The 22,438-nt window shown below is 37.8% G+C and overlaps 1 protein-coding gene and 1 long non-coding RNA gene across 8 annotated transcripts in view; one reads left to right on the forward strand and one right to left on the reverse strand.

Annotated features, from left to right (window-relative positions):
* The window catches only part of efr3a (EFR3 homolog A (S. cerevisiae)), a 77,592-nt gene extending 58,740 nt beyond the window's left edge, over window positions 1-18,852 (reverse strand). For 2 of the 7 annotated variants that reach the window (XM_017495780.3, XM_017495779.3), the window contains exons 1-2: window positions 18,763-18,852; window positions 18,336-18,467 (exon numbers count right to left, since the gene is read on the reverse strand). Coding sequence is in view for 6 of the 7 variants with exons in the window: in XM_017495779.3 (XP_017351268.1) it covers window positions 18,336-18,345 (10 nt within the window). In the remaining variant the exon portion in view is untranslated. Of the gene's footprint in view, window positions 1-3,575; window positions 3,716-18,335; window positions 18,468-18,536; window positions 18,672-18,762 lie in introns of those variants that run through there. The other 5 variants (XM_017495777.3, XM_017495778.3, XM_047162622.2 and 2 more) reach the window with 5 other exon arrangements.
* Window positions 18,835-21,954, forward strand: LOC124629291 (uncharacterized). The gene is made up of 2 exons (XR_006984246.1): window positions 18,835-18,958; window positions 20,458-21,954. It is a non-coding gene; the product is annotated as an uncharacterized LOC124629291 (long non-coding RNA).
* Window positions 21,955-22,438: the final 484 nt, after the last annotated feature.

A 22,438-nucleotide genomic window follows, 5' to 3' on the forward strand; every position in this document is an offset into this window, starting at 1 on the left:
GTGTGCTCCTAATCTCAGCTCGTTACTTGTATAAAAGACACCTGGGAGCCAGAAATCTTTATGATTGAGAGGGGTTCAAATACTTATTTCCCTCATTAAAATGCAAATCAATTTATAACATTTTTGACATGCGTTTTTCTGGATTTTCGTGTTGTTATTCTGTCTCTCACTGTTCAAATAAATCTACCATTAAAATTATAGACTGATCATTTCTTTGTCAGTGGGCAAACGTACAAAATCAGCAGGGGATCAAATACTTTTTTCCCCCTCACTGTACATATACATATATGCGCCATGTGACAGCCGTGACGCATTATTTAGGCTCTGCACTTCACACCAGTCTTGACTACTTAGTCCTCAAAGCATGCCCAGTGCATGTACCATACTAACATTTATTATAATTAATGAAAATAACTACGCAGTATGAACGCTGTTGAAACTCCAGCCAAGGGAATGTTGTGTGTATGCACATTTGTATGTGAGAAAAACTTAAGACATATTTTAGGTGATATATTAGGTTAAGGGATATATTTAGAAAAAGCTTTACTTTGTGTAGAAAACAAAAAGGAGGACCATTTGTATGATAATACCACTATAAGATACCATTCATAATTTTTATTTGAACTTGTATTTATTTGTAATTTTCTTTGATAAATAGCTAATTTGCCAACCAGTAAATAAGGATAGGGTGGGATGGGATAGGACAGGATGGGATGGGACAGGATGGAATGGGACAGAACGGGATAGGGTAGTATGGGATAGGATGGGCGGAATCGGACGGAATGGGATGGGATGGGATTGGATGGAATGGGATAGGATGGGCGGAAGGAAGGAAGGAAGAAAGAATATCCATTGTGAAGTTGAATGTTACTTTGCAGCCAAAGTATCACACATCAGTATTAACTCAAGAAACCAACACATATAAAGAATTCCATAAATAAAGTAATGTTTAAAAAAGTGGAATGACATTCTCCAAGGCAAGATAAGGCAAGGAACTAGCTGAAATCCATAAATAGTAAGAAAGTAATTATACTTCCTATCTGTGCAAATTAATATCAGCTTGGTTAGTAAATTGATGGTCTATAAACCATTGGTTACCATGGTGTCCACAAGAAATATCTCTTGATGGGTAAACGTAAAGAGCTCTCCCAAGGCCTTTGCAATCTTATTGTTGCAAAACATATTGATGGAATCGGATACAGACGTATTTCAAAACTTCTGAATCTTCCAGTAAAGCACCATTGGGGCCATTATCTGCAAGTGGAAGCAACATTGCTCCGTCATCAACTGGCCACGCACAGGAGCTCATCGCAGGATTTCTTACCAGGGAGTCAGAAGAAAAGTCAGAAGAATAGCCCAAGAGCAAAGGACCACTCGGAAAGAGCTCCAGAAACACTTGGAGGCAGCAGGTACCATAGTCGCAGAGAAAACAATAGGCAATGCACTCCACCGCCATGGCCTCTATGCACGCTCATCCTGCAAGATTCCAATACTAAACATAAGGCATGTCGAAGCTCGTTTAAAGTTTGTTACAACTCATTTGGACAAGCCTATTAAATACTAGGAGAGTGTAGTCTGGTCAGATGAGAGCAACTTTTTGGCTATCATACTACACACCATGTTTGGAGAAGAAATATCACTGCACGTCACCTTTAAAACACTATACCAACAGTGAAGTTTGGAGGTGGAAGCATCATGGTGTGGGGCTGTTTTTCATCGCATGGTACTGGCAGACTTCACATATTTGAAGGAACAATGAATGGAGCCCTTTACCGACTATAAACTGAGATTCTCGAGAAGAATCTGCTGCCATCCACCAGGATGATGAAGATGAGACGTGGGTGGACCTTCCAGCAGGACAACGATCCAAAGCATACAGTAAAGGAAAATCTCAATTGGTTTCAGAGAAAAAAAATCAAGACGTTAGGATGGCCCAGTCGATCACCTGACTTGAATCCAATTGAACAAGATTTAAAGACAATATGTTTAGATGAATGGGCCAAAATCACACCCGAATACTGCGGCCAATTAATTTCTTCATTACAAACAAAGGCTTCTCCACTAAGTATTAAATAAATTAAGTTAGCGTGTTCAATACTTTTTTCCTTTGTCATTCCGCTTTATTACACATAACTTTATTTATGGTCTTTAATGTTTGGATCTCTTTATATGTGTGGCTTTCTTGAGTTAATACCAAAGTCTGGTGAAAATTTCATGTGTATAGCCTCATTGGAAATATATTTACTGAAAAATATGTTGATGCGTTCAATACTTATTTTCCCTCCCGTATCTATTTTCAGCAGAAATGGTGATCATACCGTTTTTCTATGTTTACGACACGTGTGTGTGTGTGTGTGAGAGAGTGAGTGAGTGAGAGAGAGTGAGTGAGAGAGAGAGACTGAGTGAATGGTTAATCAATAATTAAGCGAAAAGAGGAAATCTGAGAGTATCCAACCAGCCACCAGGCTCCTCTCATATTTAACACATATCTTTCCCTCACTCAAAAAACACACACACACAAATGACGCATCCATCACACACACACACACACACACACACACACACACACACACACACACACACACACACAGAGTCGCTATACATTCCACTGTTCTAGAACTACACAGCATGCCATTTGGTAGTTATGATGACAATATTAATCTCAAACCAAGCCAAACTTCCAGAGTCTTGTATTTTTCCATTAGTGAGGCTGGCCAGGAAACACCAGGAAGAGACCATTTGAATGACAAATGCAAAAACAATGGTCTGTGGTAGGTCCTTTACAGAAGTGTAGGGAGAGGCAGTTGTAAAAAGGGTGCTAAAACAGCTTGGTTTCTAGACTAGGATGACATGAACGTTGCAAACTTGTTTCAATCTCTGAGACTGATACAACATTGAAATTTGAAAATTTTATATGGGAGAAGGCTACAATACGTAAACCCCTGTAATCCATTCAACAGCACTTGATAGTGATCAAAATATTTAAAATCTCACTGATCCTCTAGCCATATGCCATGGATCTCCTGCATGCCCACTCACTTTGAGTAAAAGCAGTTTTGTGACCAATTTCAGATGATACACATGAATAGATGACACCATGTTAATAACGCAGGTCAACTGAAGCATATCCTAATATTACTACTGCAGTATCAAAATCTCATGTTAGCATTTAGTATTTCCACATGCGGGGTGTGTGTATGTGTATGCGGTATTGTAAGCTGAGAAGTGGAAAGAGGGCTGATCGTTATCAAGTATATGATACCCTCACTGAGAGGTTGAAAGCAAGAAGGAGATTGAGAGAGAGAGAGAGAGAGAGAGAGAGAGAGAGAGAGAGAGAGAGAATGTGTAATGCATTATTTATAATACTATTTATATCAGGATATGTTTTTATCCTATTTCTGTATAAACAGATAAAAGGATTACCCCAAATCTACAGGTGTGTCTCCATACTGACTCTAATTTTTTTTATTCATGTTGTAACAGTCTATGATAAAGAATTAGAATCAACAATCAAGTATTAGAAACTTTTAAGCAGCAATTCACACACACACACACACACACACACACACACATACCCAGTGCGGAATAGAAGGATGTCCTTTCCCTAGCACGTCCGTATCTGAAGGTTCCATCCGCATCCGAGCATGGCACCTGCCTGTACCTCCTCATGATGTCCTCTGACCTCTCCCGCAAATGACAGCTGTCACACAGCAACCTAACAACCTTAAAGTCCTTTAAACACTTATTCTACAAGCACAAACTCTGAGCCGACAAGACTAACACACACCTGTGCACCTGTGAATCAGCTGCACATTTGTACATGACACACCTCCTTATTCCATCCTTCCACTGTGATTGACAGTCCCACTGACCAATCCCAGCACTGCTTCAATTGTCAACCCCTGTGAGGTCAAACCAGTCAAGCAGAAAAGGTTTTCCTGACCATGACATTTGTGTTGTATGTGTGTGTAAAAAATGGTACCATAAGAAAATTAATCTCACAGTAAATGTTAAAACTGCTCTACATGTATGCCTTAATTAAAGAACTAGAATTATCTGTTTTTCTCTAAAATTCAAAAACATTTTTGTGTCCATTTTTGCATTTAGCTGTTTTGTTTTTCAAATGAGAAAAGCAAGAATAAAATATAGTTGCAAGCAACTATTCTTCGTGACATATTTTTGGTTAGAGTCCAATGAACACACATATGAGGAGTTAGACAACGTAAACTTTCAATAATAAAAAAACCCATGTATCAAAAAAAGTTTAAATAGCTACTTCTTAGAATTTTTGTCCAGTATGTGGTACTGTTCTGAAACTGCTCAGGTAGCATGTGGGCATGACTGTTATCATGCAGGAAAGCGTTGAAGAGTTATAAGCCAAAGAAACGTTTTTGCTATCTCCTGACCAGTAGGGGGCACTGTGCCGAAACTCTGCAGGTAATCTCAGGGCCTAATGGTGATGACACTTACCAAGTTTAGTTACAATCCCTCAAAGCGTTGCAGAGATACTGCTTCAAGTTCCATTTTGTGCATTCTTCAAGTTCGTTGACATGCCATTCGACAACCGTATAGTTTTATCAAAATTCTGTGAATAATTTTTGTTGTGAGTGCTTCTAAATGCAGGCTAATTTTCATGCAAATCCCACAAACGGTCTAGGAGGAGTTTGAAAAAGTAGGTTTTCAAAACAATTAAAAACAGTGGACAGGAAGTTTGCTCAACCATGACATAATTGGTAACATTGGTCTCTGCATGAACCACAGATTCTATCAATATCAGTTTCATGACAGTGGACAAAAGGAGTCAATAGCTATTAGCATTTTTAGAAATAGCATTATAATTTTTGACCAAAAGGTGGTGCTGTCCCAAAACATTTTGAGCCTTTTCAGAGTATCGTACCAAAGACAAATACCAAGTTTCGTAATGATATGCCAAATTGTTCATAAAATACAGCATTTTATGACTAAATTCAAAATGACCGACATACAAAATGGCTGACATTAGAATTTTTCATATTGTTGGACTCGGTATGCCTCAATGAATCTAATGTGGTGAATTTGATGATTTTATGACAAACTGTTCAGAAGTTATAAGCAAAAATTAGCTTTTCATATCTCATGAACACTAGGTGGTGCTATTTCAAAACGCTGTAGGTAATCTCATGGCCTAATGCTGAGTATCAAGTACCAAGTTTTGTCGCAATCCCTCAAAGCGTTACGGATATATACCCTCATGTCTACTTTGGCATGCTCGGCGTCGATTTCATTGAAACACCATTTGAAAACGGCATGGTTTATCAAAATTCTATGAATAACTTATTGTCATGAGTGCCTCTAGATGATGCAGGCCAAATTTTGTGCAAATCGGGTTTGAAAAAGTAGGTTTTCAGAAATTTCAAAATGGTGGAAAGATTTTCATGACGGAAAATTACATCACAGGGTGATGTACATCACAGAATCATCTTGGGCCAAAGAATCAGAGGAATTTCATTTCTAGGACTCACAGTTCAAAAGTTAACATAAACATGAGAGCAACTTTGGACAGTTGGTGGCACTAGAGGGATTGCATTAGAGAATCCAAATTTGCTGTATTAAAAGATCACACTGTCCTCTATCTGTGTGCGAAATTCCATAACTTTCCCGCAAGCAATTCTATGGGCTTCCATAGACTCACAAGCGGAGAAGAAGAAGAAGAAGAGGAAGAAGAGGAAGAAGAAAACTAATGAAAACTATAGAGATCTTTGCCCCTTCGGGGCTTGACCCCTAATAAAAGTCATTCAACAGTAATTAAGTAATAATAACAATGATTATTACAATGCTAGAAATGACACGCTTGTGTATATGAATAAGAAAACTGGTCTTAATTTAAAACATTACCATGATGACACTTAAGATGCACTGAGCACCTGTATTAGTATAATACAGTAGAGTTGTGTGTGCGTATTACAGATGTAACAATGCCATTATCTGTATCTGTTTAGTGCTCAAAAAACATGCATCCGTTTTTGTATTCGGATTTAAATCAGATGTGGGGTGGAAAAAGAAGTCATTTTTCAGTCATAACAACTTTATTTTTTTTATATATTCATAATTTTTAAAAATACAAATATAAATAATAATATAAATATAACTTTATTCAACTCCTGAACCAAATACACTGTGGACCTTCTGGTAAGATTTCAATCTTCCAGAGTTCCCGGAGGAAACCCCCTGCAGCACAGGGGGAATATGCAAACTCCGCACACACACACACACACACACACACACACACACACAGGAGTTTCGACGAAGACCGAAGTTTCAATTTCCGCCTCCATTATGGAGAACACAAACTGGGACTCGACTTGGATTATAATGGGGAAGAATTGGATATTGTGAATTGGATTATAATGGGGAAGCCTTGCGCAGCATCAGCCTCACTCTTACTTCCTGTTGACCACCATGAAGACCGAGTCAAGACGACTGAAGATGGCCCCCGAGCGCAGTGATTCATATACCCATTCATACACTATGGACACTTTGGAAATGCCAATGCGCCTACTATGCATGTCTTTGGACTGGGGGAGGAAACCGCAGTACCTGGAGGAAACCCGCGCAGCACGGGGAGAACATGCAAACTCCGCACACACAGGGCCACGGTGGGAATCAAACCCCCAACCTTGGAGGTGTGAGGCAAACGAAGAGATATAATGCCATGTGATATGATGCAGTCTGCATGAGCTATATAAATATAAAAGGTCAGCATATAAAGGTCAATATAAAAAGTTAGCAGCAGCTCTATAAATAAAAATTCCTATTGTTTGTACAGAAATATAGTAGAAATATGGTTTTATTGTGGAGCTCAGTAAGGCAGTGTTAAGACAGGTACTGGAACAAACCACTAATGAAAAAATGAACATATAATTTATGTAATGATTCCGATTCATATAATGTGAATGAACTTCATTCTGTGACAGTTTTCACATATAACAGATACTGCAAAGAAGAAATACACACCGTCTATAGGTAAAATTTATGTAACATCAGATCTTATGAAGCACAACAAAATCAGCTGCACTGCGTGTAAGTCACATGTTCAGGCTCTGAGACGGACATGTGAACTGTCCAATCACACGCACAGACAGGGAATGACATAATGAATCAATTAAATAATCAGCTATGAATGAGCTAACACTGTAGTATACATTTTATACCACTAACAAGAGCAAACAGACAGAACTTCTCTCACTCCACTTATCCCTTTTATGTTAGTCTGCCACAATGGGACAGAGAGATTTATTTCCCTTTCCTTTTTCTCGTCATGTGCAGATTTTCTTATCTATAATTCTGTCAGCCCTCCAATAACTACTAAATAACTACTATAATAACAAAAGTCTCTGTTGTCCACTTTCTCTCTCTCTCTCTCTCTCTCTCACACACACACACACACACACACACACACACACACACACACACACACACACACACACACACACACACACACACACACACAGTGAAAATACTCTTACCAGGATAATGGCTCTCGGCGTCCATAGCTGTTCGGTCGTCTCTTTAACACTCACTCTACTCCCTTTACAACTCACTCTACCCCGCTGTCTCTCTGACCTTGCAGGTCTTCTGTACCTGCTGTCCCTTCCTCCCTCCCTTTCTACTTCTCTTTTCCCAGCTCCCTCTCTAAACACATGCTATATATGTTGGAGTTAGTCTAGCTCTTACACACAGACAATCCGGCGTCCATTAGTAACACTGATGTTATTACTAACTCTACTATTGTTTCTAATGTAGGTCTCTGTTTCATTCTTCTTTGTGATTCTTTCCCAGGTTTGTGCTGCAGCTACTTTCAATTATTGTTTGTTTTAGGAAGTTCTCCCTTCAGTCTCCTCTTCAGGAAGTGAACGGCTGCTCAATTGGGTTAAGGTCTGGTGATTGACTTGGCCAGTCTAAAACCTTCCACATTTTTCCCCCGATGAAGTCCTTTGATTTGTTGGCAGTGTGTTTTGGATTCATTGCCTTGCTGCATGATAATGCACAAATACTTACATATAACATAACATTTTTTATATATATATATATATATATATATATATATATATATATATATATATATATATATATATATATATATATATATATCAGTTTATAATATATGTAAGTATTAATGCATAATTTTTGTGGATGCACAAAAAACACAGAATTAAACTACAGTCCTAAATTAATAATATATATTCTGGTGTGTGTGTGTGTGTGTGTGTGTGTGTGTGTGTGTGTGTGTGTGTGTGTGTGTGTATTGGGTTCCTTTCTGTTTTGGACAAACAGCTGTGTAAAGTTTTAGTTTGAAGTTTATATTTGTAACACTCAGTTTGTAGATTTTATTTTATAGAAACAAGAAAAGGTACTGAAAGCCCCCCCCAATCCGATTAATCGGGGAGAAAATAATCGTCCAACTAATCATTTATGAAAATAATCGTTAGTTTCAGCCCTAGCTGAATGCATGTTGTGATGACGTCACATGGCATGTTGTGATAATGTCACATGATGCGTCTTGGCCCAAATCTATGGAAAATCTGCAGTAATTTTGAAAAATTGCAAGTACTTATGTTTCCTTGATTTTGCATTAATTTCTGTGATCGTAAAATCGCTACATCCTGGAGGGACTGGCTTAACATTATAATACACAAGTCAAATGTAAAGTTTTCGAATTCAAAAAGTAGAAACAAGGTACAAGATAATACTAAAAGCCCTCCCAGTGAAAACTGTTGGGTTACCAATCCAAGCATCACACTGTCTAGACAAAACACTCGCAAATCTCAGCAACCAGACAAGACACAGACTTAAGCCACAATAACTATTATAATAAAGAATTTACATATTTCAGTGGTTAAAAGTGCAGTAATTGTGCACAATATCAAAATCTCAATTCTGCATAAAACTGAAAGAAGCCATTACTCAAGAAGAACCATCTGGAGTTGCCGGAAATCATGAGTCAGGTAAGATTTGTGAAATGTTTTGCAAGACCTTTAAGAGCCATATGGCCGTTTGGCCCGAACTCAAAGCAGCATGTGCGGCAAAATATAAAGAACCTGCTTCAGTCTGCTGAGAAAATGAAGCTTGGGGGCTTGGAATTAACCTTCTAGCAGGACAATGATCTCAGCACAAGTCAATGCAAGATTGGAGTAGCACCAAAAAAAAATGGTGACTGTCCAGTCCTTTATAATATTATAAATCTGTGGTATTTTTTTTTTTTTTTAAACAATTGCAGTTCAAAAGCATCATCCAGCTTCAAACCACCTGCTGCAAATCTGCCAATATTCAGTTTATAATGAATTTAGATTTAGTGTGAGCAAATTAGTACAGAAAACATTGATTTAAAAAAATAAAATGTGCGAGTATCATTCGTAATGCTAGAAAAATGTTGATTACTTTTAAGTGGTCGAATACTCTCACAAAGCAAGGTATATATTAGTTTTGGGCGGCATAGCTAAAAATGTATCACAATATAATGTTTCATATCAATCGGTATCGATAATTATTGATAAAATTTTGTTTTTTTAAACAGAGACCAGTAGAAAAAAAGAGGTCTTAATTTAACCACTATTTTTAATTTACCCACTTTATTAAGGTAAACAACAAATGTTTTTTTGTTTTAACAGTCTAAAACAAAATAGAATTTAAACAAATATCTTCTCATATCTTATATGAAGATTGCATAAGTAAGTGTTAAAGAAACTCTTGAACTTAATAAATAAAATGTTACAAAATGTGTGCAATGTAAAAGTGTAAACATAGAACAATCAAGGCAAACTTTAAGGGAGATTCCTGTGACTCCCAGTGCTCTGGTTTGTGCTCATCCGGTTAGCATAGTTAGCCTAGCCTCATAAAACTTCCATTTCAACACTTACTTCCAGATAACACTATGCTGAGGTCTGTGTCTGACGAGTCACGCTCCTGCTCTGAGGACACTCACTGTTCTCCCCAGAGCCAACATAAAACACAAAAAGCAGCAAAATGTCACATTTCTTCCTTGCCTGCTGTTCAGAGTCACACCCACTGTACATGTGCGGAGCACTGCGCATGAGCACTACAAGTCCCAAAATGATGTACTATACACTTACACTATGCACTGAGTACTACCGTCTAGTGTATGAATTTTAGAAAGGTAATATAGTCTGAAAAGGAACACTAGCGTTTTTTTTTAACTAACCGGGAGTATATGGCACTTGCTAGTCAATGGCGCATGAGGTCATACACACATAATGCGATGCCGCAATATTTATCAGACACCCAGAATCAACGACAATGACTTTGTTCAGTTTACCGTTTATGTCAATATATACATTTATAAATTAGTTTCTATTACATATGAGTATTTATGCATTATTTTTATGGATGCACAAAAACCACTGAATTAAACTACAGTCCTAAATTAACACCCCCCCCCCCCCCCCCCCCCCCGGTGTGTCTGTGTGTATTGGGTTCTTTCCAGTCTTATATTATTGGACAAACAGTTGTGTAAAGTTTTAGTCTTAAGTTTATATTTGTGGATTTTATTTTAAATACACAAAAAAAGGGTACTGAAAGTTTCCCCCCCATCTGATTAATCTGAAAAATAATCATTGTAGCCCTACACAAGTCCTAAAGGTAAATGAAGAGAACCCAATTAAACTATTGACATAAAAATATTGTACTTGGTCATTTATTTATTGAGGAAAATGATCCAATATTACAGATCTGTGAGTGGTAAAAGTATGTGAACCTTTCCTTTCAGTATCTGGTGTGACCCCCTTGTGCAGCATTAACTGCAACTAAACATTTCTGGTAAATGTTGATCAGTTCTGCACATTTTAGGAATTTTAGCCCATTCCTCAGTGCAGAACAGTGTCAACTCTGGGATGTTGTGGGTTTCCTCACATGAACTGCTTGCTTCAGGTCCTTCCACAACATTTCTATTGGATTAAGTTCAGGACTTTGACTTGGCCATTCCAAAACATTAACTTTATTCTTCTTTAACTGTTCTTTGGTAGAACAACTTTTGTGCTTAGGGTCGTTGTCTTGCTGCATGAGCTGCTTTCTCTTGAGATTCAGTTCATGGACAGATGTCCTGATATTTTCCTTTCAATTCATTGGTATAATTCAGAATTCATTGTTCCATCAATGATGGCAAGTCATCCTGTCCCAGATGCAGCAAAACAGGCCAAAACTATGATAGTACCACCAGCATGTTTCACAGATGGGATAAGGTTCTTATGCTGGAATGCAGTGTTTTCCTTTCTGCCAACATAACGTTTCTCATTTAAAACAAAAATTCTATTTTGGTCTCATCTATCCACAAAACAGCTTTCCAATAGCCTTCTGGCTTGTCCATGTGATCTTTAGCAAACTGAAGACAGGCAGCAATGTTCTTTTTGGAGAGCAGTGGTGTTCTCCTTACAACCCTGCCATGCACCATTGTTGTTCAGTGTTCTCCTGATGGTGGACTCATGAACATTAACAATGTGAATTGGCAAAATTCATTTTACCAATGTGAGAGAGGCCTTTAGTTGCTTAGAAGTAACCTTGGTTCCATCATGACCTCGCGGACTATTACACGGCTTGCTCTTGGAGTGTTCTTTGCTGGTTGAATACTCCTGGGGAGGGGAACAATGTGTTACCCTGTCTTGAATTTCCTCTATTTGTACACAATCTGTCTGACTGTGGACTGGTGGAGTCCAAACTCTTTAGAGATGGTTTTGTAACCTTTTCCAGCTTGATGACCATCACCAACTCTTTTTCTGAGGTCCTCAGAAATCTCCTTTGTTCATGCCATGATACACTTCCACAAACATGCGTTGTAAAGAGACTTGGATAGAGCCCTGCTCTTTAAATAAAACGTGGCACTCACTCACACACACGATTGTCATCCCATTGATTAAAAAAAAAAAGCTGACTTTAATACTCTCATACTTTTGCCACTCACAGATATGTAATATTTAATTATTCTCCTCAATAAAAAAATGACCAAGTATAATATTTTGTTTCACTTGTTTAATTGGGTTCTCTTTGTCTACTTATAGGATTTAGATATATAGAAAATTCTAAAGGGTTCACAAACTTTCAAGCAGCACTGTCTGTGTGTGTGTGTGCATACAATACACACACACACACACACACACACACACACACACACACACACACACATACAAACTCATGTATGCATTTAATAACAAGACAGGAATATTTTTTTTTTTCCAGGAAGAAAACCAGCACAAAGATATTGTGCAATAAGGATGCAGACGAGTGCGATGTATTCTATAAAAACAAAGCTCCAAGCTTTCATGTTATTTTTTTGACACAATCCATCTTTAGAGCGAGTTTTCCCTAATGCATATGAATGAGGCAATGCCAAATGGAAAACGAAGGACCGTCATGAACACAAATCAGAGGGTAGATCAAACACACAGACACTAAACAGACCAGGAGATCAAACTCTCTCTCTCACCCGCTCACTTCCCACACACACAAAAACACACACAAGTTCCAAAAGCAAGAAGGCTCACACCGCTTTCCAAGCAAAAACATTAACATGTCAAAGTGCTCTCTCTGTATCTGTGCGCGCGTGTGTGTAAAAAAAAGAGAGCGAGAGAGAGAGAGAGAGAAAAAGACAGAGAGAGAGAGAGAGAGAGAACGAGAACACAAGAGATGAGTGACATGATTTGTAGGTTCCCTCTTACTACTGTAATGTATGTAGCTGCATTTTCACCCCTCCATCTTGCACACACATGCACTTTCACACCTCATGTTACAATGAATCACATTTATACACAGTGTGCATAGGAGATTCAAAAATGCACTGGCCAGTACCATTAATGTTTTTATTAATAACATAAAAATAGCTGAAGAACCCAATTAAATAATTGTTGAAACAAACTTCTTGGTTGTGTCCCTAAATTACAGCCATGCTACAGACACACCTCCATCTCGACTCCTCTTTTACTGATCAAAATGTCATTTTTCATGCCTATCTGCAGTGCTGTCCATCCACCAGTCTGCAGCTGACATTGAAGAAGCAGGTGTGTCATTTGTGAACCTAGAAACATTGTAACAAGATCTCTCAGGTTGTCCACATTAATCTGAATAGAGCTGAAATCTGCATTTTCATTTTAAAACTCTCTCCGTCTACACTGGAATTTTCACACTTTTTCCCAAAAAATTGTTCGTCCACATTGAAATGTCTGAAAACAATTACATCCTATACCTGTCTGCATTGTTTCTGTCCGGCGTTTATTTAAAAACGAAATCTGAATGTTGTACAAAGTGACAATCTTTAACAGAGCTATCAAACTGGATCGCAGGCACAACAACTGCAGTACAACATCGTCCACGTTTTGAGTTGAATGGTCACTTGATTGTGTCACATGACTAATAAAACGTCATCGTTTGTGAATATCTTCATTTTCTCAGTCCACACTACAATGCGAAAACAACATTTTCAAAATTTATCCACTTGGGAGAGAATTTTCAAAAAGCTCCGTTTTTGCTGGGCAAAAATGCCATCTCAGTATGTACAGAAGGCCAAAACGTAGAGAAAAAGATGCGATTTTCAATGATTTTAAAAAGTTTAATGGTTGATGTGGTGTAGTTTTCTGTATGGATGTGTTTGTTTAAGAATTATGAAAATAAGTCTTGAGTGTTAGCTCTTTCTAACAGTCAATACGTTCTTCGCCACGGGGACAGAGGACTTTCAACTTTCCGGTTTCTCGGGCAGGGCTCTACAGTGCAACCATTTCACTCGCATTTGCGACTGAAAAGTATGATGTACAACTGTGAAAAAATATATAGTCGCACCGGCACGAGTGACTTGAAGCCATTATGATGACAAGAGTAACACTGTACATCATCTGCTTCTCTCAACTTGCCGATTTCACAAACCTGTATCTTTTATTGATCACGCAAAACGACCTGAACCTGCGACTGTGACCTGCTCGTGTAGCCACAGCGGCGTCGGGCACCAGTAAATTAATAATAATGCTAACACTACAAGGTGGGTGTAACTCAAGCTTCTTTATTAAATAATTCCTCACCAATCATAATCAAGAGTAGCAACTGTTCAGTCTGCAAACATACAGTATGCTGCTGCTTTCTCTTCACCAACTCTAATAAACAGCGCATTCACTTCATTTAAGCTCACGGTTGCCAGATATCTCTTAAAAAATAAAAAATAAACTTCGCACCTAAATTTTTGACTGTGCTCCTAAATGTTTATAATTAGGAGCACAAGTGCTCCAAAAACAAATTGTTACCGTAGAGACCTGTCAGGTGACATTTTTGTTGTCTTTTTTAACTTAAAGAGAAAAAAAAAAAGTGCGACTGTTCATAGCTGCTAACGACTGTTCATAGCTGCTGTAAGTGATAGCAGGAACTAACTCATGGACGTTCCTCAACATTAAATGTAAATATACACTCCTGGGCATAAAAAAAAATTAGCCAAGCCCAAAATAGCAAAAGATAAAGCTTTTGATTGTCTTAGCAACAAATCATGGGTTTGTTTGCATGAATGAAACAAATAGATAAAGTTAGTTAGTATGGGATAGCTGTTCTCTTTGTTTTGTTTAAATGGTTAAGCCTTGTGGGTAAACTTGCAGAGAGTTTTTTATTTGTATTTTATTTTATTATTTTCTCTGTTTTTATTTTATTTTAATTTGTACCCCCAGGCATTTGTTAGTTTGAATTTCACATCAAACAATTGAATCATTATCTGATTTTACCTTTGGCCACAAGAATTTCCCTGTTTCAACCTTACCCCAAATAGATCACAGCAACAAAAGTAAACGAGCAAATGGTAGCACATGAGGTCTCAGGAGTGCATTTGTTTAATTCTTACTAATTTTCTGACCAATAATTTGTTAAGAACATTAAAAGTTTAATATTTTGCCATTTTTGGCTTGGTCCTTTTTTGCCCAGGAGTGTTTTAAACACATGACGTTCATTAATAAATTAAAATGTATAATCATAGATAAATCACAGATGTATAAGAGGAATGAAACCCTTTGGGACATGCCGTTATAGGAAAATAATCCACTTCAGGGTGTAAACTGAAAATCTGCCTGACTGTGAATAATTTTAGTGCAGCAGCAACCCCATCGTGGTTTATTTCTTACTTATATGGAAGCATAAACAAATTCCAAGTCCAATCTGACTTGAAATGTTGCCAATTTCTGCTCAAATACCCACACGATGACCAATGAGCCTTGATTCATTTGACCATAATATTTACTGGATGACAGACAGAAACTGAGATTGCTTGGCTTTCATGCATTTCAACCTTCCAAGCTAACTTCAAGCTATAGCTACAAAGACGTGATGCCATTGCTGCAAGCTGAAAAGCAGATGCTGTTAACTGACTGTAGTGCTAATGTGTGAAATCAAAATGCTCTGACCTTCACATATAACATGCATAAAAAGTGCTACACTAGTACACTGGAGACCAGCTTTTTAAAATCACTGGGCCTCATTCACTTGACTTTTTGTCTAGTAGCGGAATATAAAGACATAGGATATGAAAAAGCCATTTAGTGATAGAGCTGTTACTGAGGATTGCACTCAGTATCAGGTAGAATGATGGAAAAGCACTACAGACTACTCGCTCTTAGTAACCAAGCCACCTCTCTGCAAGCTTCTGCTGCTAAGTAATGCAAAGGATCACAGGCGTGAAGGCACCGCCCTTTAAGATACGTTCATGTGCAAGATGCAAAACTGATCCAGCATTTCAGTCTAGTATTGGACCTAATACAGTTAATCAGTATCAAATTGATGCATCCCTAAAAAGGATGGTCAGAAAATAGTATAGACCTAAAAAGGTCATGTCAGAATTCTAAAACATTGCATACTGAACCCCACTGAGGTAAAATGAATAAAGATGAATAATGGAACTTTTGTAAAAATACTTTTGGTCAAACTGTTTCTTCAGTAAACAATGCATTCAAGTGCTATTTAATAAAACCTAGAATAGGAAATACTGCATATGGCTCCATCAGGAGGTCTATATTTTATTTCTCAGAGGGCTTTCACACTGGTAGTTTAGTATGAAACAGATCACAAGTTGCATGAAAAATTGGTAATTTGAAAGCTGTCGTGTGGACCGTGAAGCACAGTTCCAGTGACGGGAAATTGTAATGCTACAGCATACAAAGACATTCTAGACCAGGGGTGGACAATCTTATCCGGAAAGGGCCGGTGGGATTGCAGATTTTCATTCCAACCAAGCAGAAGCCACACCTGAATCTATTGAAAGCCAGGATCAACTGATTAAACAGGTGGAATCAGATGTGCCTCCTGCTCGGTTGGAATGAAAACCTGCACCCACACCGGCCCTTTCCGGATAAGACTGCCCAGCCCTGTTCTAGACAATTGTGTGCTTCCAACTTTGTGGTAACAGTTTGGGCATGAACCACATATGGGTGTGATGGTCAGTTGTCTACACACTTTTGATCATACAGTGTATGTGAGCTCCTTCAACTGTTTGAATGTATATAATATTAGTATATTATACATTGGTCAACTGTTGAACAGAAATCCATGTTCATACAAATGGAAAAAGCACTGATGTAGAAAAACTGAGCAAGTCACTGTGATGACCATGAACATGTAATTCAGACATGAATAAATGCTCTTAAATGTTACATGTGTATTATCAAGAAAAAAAGCCCCAAGCTTACAAAGCAAATACAGATTTTCTGGAGCTATCTGAAAGTTCTGGATCAACTAGTGACTATTATTTCCAGAGTAACCTTCAGGCATTTTCACACTTTCCTTAATAAGTGGGCCTCTGTGTGTGTGTGTTTTATTTAAAAAAAAAAAAAAAAAAAAAAAAAAAAAAAAAAAATGTTTAGTGGCCAAATATGAGCAAAGAAGGCTGTGCAAAATTGTCTTTATTATTTAAGCTTTTGATCTTTTGTTTGAAAAATTCACAAAAATACTCTGCTCTCATTGATATCAAACAATTGCAAACAAAACACAGGTTTGTCAAAAATATTTGTTAAATATAGGTGTGCAACAATTATTGGCACCCTTTTAGTCAATATACCAAACCCTTTGCCAAGATAACACCTATGAGTCTTCTCCTATAATGCCTGATGAGGTTACAGAATACATTGCAAGGGATCTGAAACCATTCCTCAATAGAGAATCTCTCCAGATCCTTCAAATTTCGAGGTCCATACTGGTGGACTCTCCTCTTCAGTTCACCCCACAGGTTTTCTATGGGTTTCAAGTCAGGGGACTGGAATGACCATGGCAGGACCTTGATTTTGTGGTCAGTAAACCATTTTTGTGTTGATATTGATGTGTTTTGGATCATTGTCCTGCTGGAACCAACCACTGCCCGTTTTAAGCTTTCTGGCAGAGGCAGTCAGGTTTTCATTTACTATCTGTTGATATTTGTCAATGATACCATTTATCCTAACAAAATGTCCAGGTTCTCTTTGTGTGTGCCAAACCAACCTCTGGTGTTTATTGACAAAAACTCCATTTTGGTTTCATCTGACCATAGAACCCGATCCCATTTGTAGTTCCAGTAGTGTCTAGCAAACTGAAGACTTCAGATTGTAGTTTTGGAGACTTTCTGATCCCAAAACAGAACTAACTTCTGCAATTCTCTAGCTGTGATCCTTAAACATTTTTTGGCCACTCGAACCATCCCCTTCACAGTGCACTGAGACAATATAGACATACGTCCAATTCCAGGTTGATTCGTAACATTTCCAGTTGACTGGAACTTCTTAATTATTGCCCTGATGGTGGAAATGGGCATTTTCAATGCTTTGGTATTTTCTTATAGCCACTTCCCATTTTGTGAAGCTCAACATCCTTTTGCCACACATCAAAGCTATACACCTTGGTCTTACCCATTGTGATGAATAACTAAGGGGGTTTTGCCTATGTCTTACCTCATATTTATAAGTCTTAGTTGTACAATTTCCTGTTCCTAGTCACCCAGGTGTACCAAAATATTTAAATATCAATTCAAATATATTTTTCTCATATGAATTCATATGGGTGCCAATAATTGTTGCACACCTATATTTAACAAAGATTTGTTTTTTTATAAACCTGTGGTGTGTTTGCCATTGTTTGATATCCATGAGAGCAGAGTATTTTTGTGATTTTTTTTAACAAAACATCAAAAGGTAAAACAATAAAGACAAATTTTCACTGCCTTCTTTGCTCATATTTACCAAGGGTGCCAATATTAGTGGAGGGCACTGTAATTCTGCACATCAGTGTGTACGGGATAGAATTGTGATCATGCTTTATTTCTGACTTGTGTAAACATTAAATATTCCATAAATCGCTCCTGTGCTTACCGGCAGGCATTCTTCTGCTAACACAGCGCAGATCTTCTGACTCGCTGGGGAGTTGGGGAGGTTGGGTTTTTTGTTTTTTTAGGTTTCGCCGAAAGTCCACACACCACGTCTGAAGCCCGATCTCTTGGGACGCTAAAAGGTAAAACGTAAATAACGAAAAAGGAATAATAAACTGTGAAAACAATGAGTTCAAACACATACAGCATCGAGAAGACACTAAGAGCGTTCAGAGACGTGTCATCATCCATATCACCTGCATTCTGACACACTGTCCGCGGCTAGCTAACTAGCTTAGCATGACAATAACAACACCCCTGAAAGGGTTTGTGACACATGCAGGGGAGACAGCTGTGTGTCGCTGCAGCGATTAATAGACACACCACGAACCATATAACAAAGTTACAAACCAAAAACTGAGAATAAATACCTGTGGACGAGCGGAGATAAACCCCTTGAGATTAGCGCTTCCTGTTTTAGGCTGGCGTTACGTCACTGAGCAACGCGGATGTGGGAGTTGCTCTCTGAGTACAACAGGCAGCCTTCTGTCTGTCTGTGTGTGTGTGTTGTTGTTTACAAAACATTTTTTTTTATTACTACACGTGTCCGTTTAATATTGAAATGAGGTAAGGATACAAGAGAATCGAGACTAGTTATGATAAAGTATTAAACAGTGACGATTTGGTTCCTCTTGCAAGTCCTGATCTTGGCGTGTCCAGACTTCCTTCACTGGCTTCCTTCATCTCTCGATTTCATTATCTATAGTCATCAGGTTGCTTGTGGACGCTTATTAACTTCCTTTTACTTAATTCTGACAAGACAGAAGTATTTCTACTCGGACCACGTGCAGCTTGAAGTAAGCTTTCTGATCACATAGTAACTCTTGCTGGCCTGCCTGTTTCACCATGAGCAACTGTAAAAGATCTTGGTGTGATTATTGAGTCTTTCATTTAATGCTCATGTAGATAATATTACTAGGATAGCCTTCTTTTTCAGAAATATTGCTAAGATAAGAAACTACAAAATGCAGAAAAAAATAGTTCATGCTTTTGTCACCTCAAGGTTGGATTATTGTAATGCCTTACTGTCTGGATGTTCCAGTAGGTGCATAAACAAGCTCCAGTTAGTCCAGAATGCAGCTGCAAGACTCCTTACTAGACCAGAAGATACGATCATATGCCCCTATCTTAACCACAATGCATTGGTTCCCACTAAAATTTAGCATTGATTATAAAATACTACTGTTGACCTGTAAAGCACTAGATGGTCTCATGCCACAGTACCTAAGCGAACTTTTGGTCTTTTATAATCTGGCCAAGCCTACTTCGATCAAAAGGTGCAGTCTATTTGTTGGTACTTCGAATAGTGAGGCTACAGCAGCGGGGAGAGCTTTCTCTTACAAAGCCCCACAGTTATGGAACAGCCTTCCAATTAGTGTTCGGGACTCAGACACAGTCTCAGTGTTTAAGTCCAAGCTAAAAACTTATTTGTTTAGTCAAACTTTTTGGGAATAGTTATTTTCTTAGGTAAAGGAGCAGATCTAGAGTGTTGTGGTGAACTGGGATGTTTGGATGCTGTTTGGACCTTGTTTGGATGAAGTTTGGACCTCTGTTCATATGAACAGTTATGCTGTGAAGGCCTGGACTACAATTGCCGCAAACAGTTTTGCTCTCAAAACAGTGAAGTTCAACAAAACAGACTTCATGTAAAAACTGTAATAAATTTTTCCTGGTTAGACAATTGCACTATTTCACCATATAGTATTAGCACATTTATAGAAGGGATTATTTATTTATAATTGCACTATGCGGTCTCACCAGGATGAGGATGAGTTTCCTTTTGAGTCTGGTTCCTCTCAAGGTTTCTTCCTTATAGTGTCTCAGGGAGATTTTCCTTGCCACTGTCACCTCTGGCTTGCTCATTAGGGATAAGTTCATACATTTAAAATCTATATCCTGAATTTATATCTTTCTTTAAAGTTGCTATGGGAAAATGTCAATTGTTAAAAGTGCTATACAAATAAAACTGAATTGAATTGAATTGTTCATAACATACACCTAAAATATGTGCTTTGGAGGTATGCACTTATGACTAGTAATCTGTTTATTCTTTCATTCATCTTCAGTAACAGTTTCTGCTCAGGGCTGTGGTGGATCTCAGGAACACACCAGTCCATTACAGGGCAATCCACTTACCTGCCTTTGAGTGGACAAGAAATCCACATGGAGAACATGCGAACCAAAAACCCTAGCGCTGTGGACAGCAACCTTACCCACTGCACTCGACCAGCTGTTGCAATGAACAATTTGTCAACTGTCCTCTTCACCATCCACCAGTGGTCAACCACTAGTGAACTATTCCCAGCACAGTCTAGACTTGATACTATTTACTAAGTTCATTTGGCAATATTCAAATTATTACTGATTGATGTAGTCTCCACAATCCGATTGGCCAATTCAGATTAAGACAATATTCTGATTCCCCAAATTCTGATTCCCACCCCTGGAATATATCTGTTTTAATTGGAAATTTGTTGCATGTAAACAACTTGTTCAGAAAATAACTGAAAGGAGATATAGGTGCATGCATAGTCCGCAAGGAATTATGGGTGCTAACAGATGTACACAGGAAAATTCCGATGCCTGTACACATATAAACGTATTTGGAATATGTCTGCAACCCGAATATAGACCTTAAATGGAATTTGATGTGCATGTAATTTATTCAATGACAGGGCAGGTGAGGCTTTAGTAGAGGAGACTGACAAACCACATGACAGCACAGTTCCAGTCTGTTACAGTCAGTAATTGTGTACCTAAATGTGCACCTATATGAAAGGTGTATACCTCCTAACAGGTGTATAAACAGGATGTCTAGACACAATCCTTGCAAGTCTCAAACTTCCAAAATCCCTCCAAGAGCACAGCAACTACTCATCCATCAAATCACAAAAGAGCCAAGGACAACATCGAAGGACCTACAGGACCCTCATCGATAATGGTAACTGTTCATGACTCCACTATCAGAAAGACAATGGGCAAAAATGGCATCCATGGAAGAGTAGCAAGGTGAAACCAATGCTAACCCAGAAGAACATTAAGCCTCATGTGAATTTTGCCAAAATACATTTTGATGATCCTCAAACCTTTTCTGAGAATGTTTTATGGACTGATGAGTCGAAACTGGAACTGTTTGTAACACAGGGGTCCCTTTAAATCTGATGTAACCAAACACAGAAGTAAAGAAAAAGAACATCATACCTACGGTCAAGCATGGTGGTGGGAGTGTGATGGTTTGGGGATGCTTTGCTGCTTCAGGGCCTGGGCAAGTTGCAATAATTGATGGAAACATGAATTCTGCTCTGTACCAAAAAATCCTAAATGTCCAGTCTTCAGTCCATGAATTGAAACTTGAATGCAACTGGATTAGACATGATCCAAAACATAGAAGTAAATCCTAGTCCTAGAAGTTAGTGAATGACTGATCTCCAGTTATCCGAAGTATTTGGTTGCAGTTATTGCTGCTAAGGGGGCAATATGTTTTTCACATTGTTCATAGGTGTTGGATAACTTCTTTTGCTTCAATAAATAAATAAATAAATAAAAATTGTATTGTGTGTTTACTCAGGTTGCCTTTGTTTTATGTTGTATTTCGTTTGAAGATCTAAATGTTAATAAGTTGGGGAACATTGTTGTGTGTGATGTGCTTAACATGTTTCCTGTTACTCTTTAGCAACCTTATGACAGCTTCCCAATCCAGTCATGAGAATGCTTTCAGTAAGTTCTTCCTATGTCAAAGACATTCTTAAAGGCTATCTGAATATATATATATATATATATATATATATATATATATATATATATATATATATATATATATATATATATATATATATATATATATATATATATATATATATATATATATATATATATATATATATATAATTTTTTAGCCAGGGGGTGTAAACTTTTGAACAGGATGATCAGTGTAAATTGTTAGTAATTTGTTGAAAGATCTTTTTTTTTTTTTTTTCATTTAGTACTGCCTTTCAGATGTGAAATAACATAGTTAGATGTCTCCCAGAAGACAAAATACTAACAATT

Source organism: Ictalurus punctatus, chromosome 20 (assembly GCF_001660625.3).
Source record: "Ictalurus punctatus breed USDA103 chromosome 20, Coco_2.0, whole genome shotgun sequence".
In the NCBI taxonomy this organism is placed as follows: Eukaryota; Metazoa; Chordata; class Actinopteri; order Siluriformes; family Ictaluridae; genus Ictalurus; species Ictalurus punctatus.